This window comes from Oryzias melastigma, linkage group LG11, assembly GCF_002922805.2.
Source record: "Oryzias melastigma strain HK-1 linkage group LG11, ASM292280v2, whole genome shotgun sequence".
In the NCBI taxonomy this organism is placed as follows: domain Eukaryota; kingdom Metazoa; phylum Chordata; class Actinopteri; order Beloniformes; family Adrianichthyidae; genus Oryzias; species Oryzias melastigma.
In genome coordinates this window covers 26,267,227-26,274,585 of record NC_050522.1, presented here as the reverse complement: position 1 = coordinate 26,274,585, position 7,359 = coordinate 26,267,227, and the positions used below count along the sequence as shown (strand labels likewise).

The 7,359-nt window shown below is 41.0% G+C and overlaps 1 protein-coding gene across 2 annotated transcripts in view; it reads left to right on the top strand.

Moving 5' to 3' along the window:
• The window catches only part of celf3a (cugbp, Elav-like family member 3a), a 38,184-nt gene that overhangs the window by 3,425 nt on the left and 27,400 nt on the right, over window positions 1–7,359 (top strand). For both annotated transcript variants that reach the window (XM_024298245.2, XM_024298243.2), the window contains exon 3: window positions 874–956. In XM_024298245.2, coding sequence (XP_024154013.1) covers window positions 874–956 — 83 coding nt within the window. The remainder of the gene's footprint in view (window positions 1–873; window positions 957–7,359) is intronic.

Sequence of the window (7,359 nt, the reverse complement as noted above, 5' to 3'; positions counted from 1 at the left end):
TTTGGGGGGCTAATTTGGCATTTTGCTAATGTCTAGCTGGCTATCAGCTTCAACCTTTTAAGCTGTCAGTCTCACCGTTTTTAGCTATCAATTTCAGCATCTTCAGCCATCAATTATGTTTTTAAAGTTTTAAAAATGTAGTTTTAGAGTGTTCAATAAATGTTTATCCTGTTCGGTCAGCGACCTAAGGTGTGCTTTGGATTTTAGCCTCCTGTCTGATTGAGTTTGACACCCCTGCTTTAAAATAACAGCCCTATTTGTGTAGCCCCGCCCCCTGGAGGCGATGCATTCATAAAATTCATTCAAATAGCTGAAATCCAGAGAGGTGGATCCCCTGTGGATTCTTCAGGTGAGCCTCCGTGTTGCATCTGCTGCTGAGGAGGCCTTTCATCACTCAGCGACGGGTTGAACCTGGGGAGGCGATCACAACCACGGCGTGATCCCGCCTGTCATTTCTAATGCAAATCTCAGAGGAGAAAACAAAAAGGCTTTTCTGAGACTCCACAGAAGCCCATCAGTCATGGGGGAGACGTGTAGGCCAGGTGGTATCAGTCCTCCAACACCTAGAACACCTATTCTGCATACATCTCCATATTCATGACTGGAGAGGGCTTTAAAGGTTAATGAAGGCCTCTCTCTATTATGTGGGACTGCATACATTTAACTGTTATTAAATACTCATTCAGACGGCGTGCGTCTCCAGATATTAGGATTTAATAATCCCAGAGATCTGAAGTGTTAACTCTGACAAGCTGGAGTTGTTGCTGTTGTTGAGGTTCTCCACAAAGATGAAGTTTGCATGAATATTTGACGGGAAAAACGTGGTTTAAGGCTTTTATTTTGAAAATGAATCCACCTGCTCTGTTTGTCCAGGATGTGCCTTCCTCACATACTGCGCACGGGAGTCCGCCCTCAAAGCCCAGAATGCACTGCACGAGCAGAAGACCCTACCGGGGGTGAGTGTGTCGCCGTCTCTATGGAAGGGGGTGGGGGTGGGGGGGGTGTGACGGAGCGTTAACAGAGTTTGACATGTGAGGCTGAGATCCCTCTGTGGATGGTAGATGGTACGGTCCAACAAAGGTCACGGAGCAGAACACACCCACCCATCCAGAAACATCCAACCAGAAACATCCAATCAGAAACATCCAACCAGAAACATCCAGATACATCCAACCAGATCTATCCAGAAACATCCAATCACATCCATCCAGAAACATCCAACCACATCCATCCATCCAAATCCATCCATCTATCCAACCACATCCATCCATCCATCCATCCATCCAACCACATCCATCCAACCATCCAACCACATCCATCCAAATCCATCCATCCATCCACATCCATCCATCCACATCCATCCATCCACATCCATCCATCTATCCAACCACATCCATCCATCCATCCATCCATCCATCCATCCATCCAACCACATCCATCCATCCATCCATCCATCCACATCCATCCAGAAACATCAACCCCGCAGACACATCTATCCAGTACCGGTGACTCATCTTAACATGTCATGGGTGGAGACAGACGGCTGAAGTGACTCCAGCTCCTCTTCTCCCCCCCACCCCCCACTCTCCCTCTGAATTCTAATCAAAGTTAAATCTAGCTTTATTAGCATAGCCAGGCAGCAGGTGTGCTGCCAAATGACATTTCCAGAGCTAAATATGACATGACAGCCGCGTCTCTATAATAACCGTCTATACGGGAGACAAGGCGACAAGGCAAGGAATTACTGAGACAGAGCGCGCTCCCAGACTCGCTGCTGCTTCCTCTTTTACTAACAAGCCGTTACCCCTGTTTCCTTTTAGTTATTTTTGTTCAAATCTACATCATTGACTCCTAGTTCTTTCCTCTGCTGAACGTTGGCTCATGACTGTAGATTTTAAGGGAACAAGAGGCAAAAATGGGGCTGGTATTTATAGTGTCAGGTAATTTCTGGAAATGGAAGAATCCAAAAATGTGAGTCATTTTTTAGGCTCTATTTTATTTAAAAAAATTAAAGTCCCACTCTGATCATCTTTTGATTTATTTTCAAAGCGTTCCCATTGTTTTTTATTTATGATTTTAGTAAAAAAAATGTCATTTTCTAGGACATAGTTTCTGCAGAGCGACTGGAGTTCATTAGAAATTCATCTCTGAGTTGTGACCTCCCGCCCCCACTTCCCGTCACCAGGCTTTCCTGCTACCTTACAGCCTCACACCTTCAATTTAACATTTTCAGTGTAGCAAGGATGACAAACAGTATCAGATTATCCATCCATACAGATCTGATCCAGATTCCAGCTTAGACGAGGAAAACAAAGACGTTCATGGATCTATTTGGAGCAGGGAGCTTGTGGCCCCGCCCATTGTGTTTCTACATCACAATATGGTCTTTTTCAAACGTCCGCTCGTGATTCACAACTATTTGAATGAAGGAATACTCAGAAATTCATTTTTAATTTTAATTTTCTCTATATATGTCTGTCATCATTGGAAAAATGCCACAAAAACATGCAAAAAACACAGAAACATCTATTAAATCTGATTTAATTCAGTTTTGTAATTATTTTATTAATTCATTTTGGAAAATTGATTTTTTCCCCTATAAATAGGGAATTTAAATTGACAAATAAATATTTTGTTCATCCACGAGAGAGAAATTTAATGTTAATATTTTACATTTTACCAGAAAAATTTGATTTTTTTCCTAATTTAATGACATTTTATCTGTTTTTGTGCATTTCACAACAATTATAATGAATGGAGAGAATATCATGAAAATCATTGAAGGGTTTGAATATTTTCAAGTCAATTTCTTGACATATTTTCACTCTTTTCTGACATTTTTGACTCTTTGTTTGCTTTCACCCCCATTTCACCATTTGATCTGCTGGGAACGTAAAGGTGGTTTTAAGGAGCACGCCGTTATCACCGCGGCGACAAACTCAATCCCATTGTTAGCGTGACAGTAGCGTGACCTTCCTGACCTCTCACAGGGGATCAGTCGGCTGTGGTACAGCCCCCCCCCCCCCCCCCCCCCACCTCTAAGCCATGTGGAACCAGCAAACCCCCCTCAGCCCTCACAGGCAAAAAAAAGAGCGTGCACCATCTTATTAGCTCCGAACACGCCCACACGGACAAGATCTGCTTCCCACCGCTGTCACCAGCTGTGGTGTAATTGTCATGTAATTGCACCTGCGCTGCCAAAGAATAATTAACTTTGGCATCTCATGGCCGCGGCGATACAAAAGGAATGACATGATAGCAATTATGGGTCTGGGAGAAAAGGGCCTGAATGAAAGCACACCTGAATGTAAAGAAAGCTGCCATTAACCGGCGATGGCGGCGGCGGCGGGCTTTGAAGCGTTTTCTCCTCTCTGGGCGGAAAGAGCCGCTCGCTCGCACTGCTCTTTTGTCTCTGCTAACAATGGGAAAAAAAAGGATAGAAAGAGAGAAAGAAGTCGGGCAGGGGCGAACAGATGGCGGTATCAGAGCGGCACCTGGTCCTGTGTTTAATTTCAGGTGAGGGATTCGGTCTGGAAGTGAGAGGAGGACGAGGAGGAGGAGGAGGAGGAGGAGGAGGAGGGTGTTAGAAGTGTTCTACTTAAAGCGAAGGAGGAAAGTGAGAAGGAAGGAGGACGATGGAGAGGAGAAGTCTTCCTCTCAGTCCGTCCACTCTGAGATTTCAGCATTTAGACTTTTACAGCCGTTTGTTAACGATCTCACCTGTAACCTTCACCTGAGACATTTACAGGAGTTTAGGATTAAAGTCGATCAAACAGATCAACACGATTCTAACGCTTAGGGAGCCAGTAGCTCGCTTAGCTTAGCTTATCTTAGCTTAGCTTAGCTTAGCTTATCTTATCTTAGCTTAGCTTAGTTTATTTTAGTTTAGCTTACTTGATCTTATTTTAGCTAGCTTAATTTATCTTATCTTATCTTAGGTGAGCTTAGCTTATCTCAGTTTATCTTATCTTATCTTATCTTGTCTTATCTTATCTTATCTTATCTTATCTTATCTTATCTTATCTTATCTTATTTTAGCTTAGCTTTGTATATCTTGTCTTGTCTTAGCTTAGCTTAGCTTATCTTATCTTATCTTATCTTATCTTAGCTTAGCTTAGCTTTGTATATCTTGTCTTGTCTTAGCTTAGCTTAGTTTAGCTTATCTTATCTTAGCTTATCTTATCTTAGCATGGAACCTGTTGAATAAACTGAATTTGTCAGCCAGGTGTTGTGTGAAAATACGTTTCCCCTGCCAGAATGTGTTTCCCCGGTCTCAGGAATTGTTGTTTTGCTTCATAACACTAATATTTTGTCCCCAAAAGTGCAGAAAGAAGGTGGATGATTACGACAGACATTATTCTGGAGCTTTTGTGACTTTACTGTCATGTTTTTTTTACCACATATTTTATGTAAAACAAGAAGACGCACAGATTCATTCTGTCAGCCCGCTGCTGATCCTACCGCCAGAATCTGCAATAATTTGTGGTAGAAACAACAGATATTTAATAATTTTTACATGATTTTATAAAATCTAAATTTCATCAGTTGCACTTCTTATCCAAAATTATTCAAATAAAGGTCTTTTTTTGTTTTTGTTGTTATTTTTGAGCACAAAACTTGTCGTTTTACAAAGCCTATGTGGGGGAAAAAATCCAAATATGTTAAAAAGAAAAAAAAACCCAAACCACCAGAATCAAGTATTCCGTAATCATTTATCTTCTTTTAACGCTATTTTTGACAAAATTTGAGAATTACAAAGGAAATCAACGAGAGCAGGGAAACACATTCTGGCAGGCTGAACGTACCTTGGCACCACACCTGTAGCAGCTTTTAAACACAGCAAATAAACCTTTTGATTGTTCAGGAGAAGAAACCTGAGGCCTCCGGGCAGCAGAGGAGGGCAGGTGCTTCGTGAGGGGCGTGTCTGTTTACCTTCAAAGTGTGAATGCTTCCAACATTCACACTCCAGGGATTCTGGTTCTCTTCACTATTACTGATTTTTCTTCTATTCACTTTTTGGACCGTAAAACTCAATCACACTTACAGCTATTTTTTTTAATCTTGGTATCAAAACGTTCCTCGTTAAGGACGTTATCACTTTTAGTTTTGATTTTTGTCAATTTTACAATTTTTAAGATATTACACAATTTATGTGATTTTTCAGACCCATTGAAATGAATAGGAATTTGTTTTAATTAATGAAAGCAAAAACATTCAGGAAATTAATGCTTGTACTTTTGGTCTTGTTAAATTTCACACAAATATTGAAACGTAACAAAATGTTACACAATTTTTGTGTTTTTTTTTCCCACAATCTTCATCACAATTTTTGCACACTTTAAACCTGTGCAGTAATGATGACAAAACATTCAGCATGTTAAGGACATTAATTCTACTGAGGTTTTTATGGCTAACTTTAAATTGAGCTAATATTTTAGCTACGTGCTAGCTTTTTTGGCTAACATTAAATCTACTTAGGATTTTTAATTAGGAGTTAAGCTAGTATTTTAGGATTGTGTTAGCTTTTTGGGCAAATGTTGGCCTCTACTGAGATGTTTTTAGCTAATTTGCTTAGCTAAGAATTTAGCAACGTGTTAACTCTTTAGACTAATGACATCTACTGATTTTTTTGGGCTAATTCTAAGTTAAGCTAATATTTTAGTGTTAGCTTTTTTGGCTATTTTGGCACTTACCGTGGTTTCTAAGTCTAAATCTAATTTAATGTAGTATTTTCTAGCTTTTCTGTGGCTATTTTAGTGTCTACTGGGGTTTTTTAAGCTAATTTGGAGTTCAGCTAATTTTTAGCAATGTGCTATCTTTTTTGGCTAATTTGGCACCTACTAAGGAATTTTGGGCTTTTTTTGAGTTAAGCTAACATTTTAGAAAAAATGCTCACTTTTTTCTTTCTTTATTCTAATGTGGCAGCTCTTGAAGTTTTAGGCTAATTCTGAGTTCATACTTTTTACGCATTTCAACATTTTGTTTTTTGCTTTAAACCCTTTAGCAACATCAGCATTGTGAATATAGCTTTAGCATTTTCAGCTAATCCCTTCAGCAGTAAATTTCTTCAGCAATCACCTTCAGCAAAAAGCATTCACACAGCATTATTGCAGGTAATGCAACGTTTTGTCTAAAGATACTACTGGACGGATGAAAGTCTTTTCCCTTCAGGTTCTGAATCTAATCGTCTGTGTTTGAGGTTCAGAAGGAGGAACATCTGACTTAGCCTGACATTTACTCAACCAGGCTGGACGCAGGAGTTTTATCAATCGTCAGGGAAAAAGACCTAAACTAAATATAGCCCAGGCTCTTTACGCAGGACATGGTGATGCTGAAGCCTGTAATCTGTGCCCATAATGTCTGAGCAAACATCCGTCTGTAGATACACATCAGAAACCAGCAGCTGCTGGGGGGGATATTGCTCATCTTATATACATATAGTGCTGTGTATTTTCCCGTACAACTTAAACAAAATAAATAAGTGAGGCCTGATGATGCTGCGGCGGCGGCGTGAACTTGTGACCTGCAACAAGTCACGGCGGAGACGGCGCCCGTCCTGATCGGCTACATACGTCCTAATGTGGTTCTGATGTGGAGGGGGGGTGGATGATGGCAGAGGGGGGAATTAGGCGCTCAGTCAGGCGTGGGCTCATTTACATACATACATGCATTTCAATGCGGCGGCGGCGGCGGCGCAGGAAAGGCGGCCGACCGCGAGAAACAAGAGAAAAAATGAAGAGGGCTCGTCCTCTGAACGTCACTGTGGGGCGACGGCGAGTCGAATGATGTGGAGGTGGGGGGGGGTGCACTGGAGCAGTGTTTTTATCAGCTTAAATACAGACATCTGTTAATGAGGTATGGGGGGGTTGGGGGGCTGTGTCTGGCACACACACAAAGCTTTGAACTTTACACATGAGCGTGCACCATCAGTGCAGCGGCGGAACCGTGTTTGAATCCAACGTTTCAAGTCCGATGATGTTTACCGCATTTTCCAGAGTATAAGTCGCAGTTTTTTTACATAGTTTAGCCAGGAGTGGGACTTATACTCAGGAGCAACTTTTTATCTTTCTTTTAGACGTGAATGGGCTCATATATTTGTTATTTTCCCAGAAAATAATGGTTGTCCTTCAGCGGTTGTCCTCTAACAACCACTAGAGGGCGCTGCATCTGAAGTAATTGCTAATAACAGCAGAAGAAGAAGAAGTGTCGTCCAAAACAAATAGAGAAGAGAATCTGATTGTTTTCCTCCTAAATTTTGATATTTTTCTTATACAGATCAAAAGATTATTACTATCATATATGTTTTATTTTAGCTACGCTTAAGCTTGAATTAGCCAAAGCAGCTAGCATGTAGCTGAA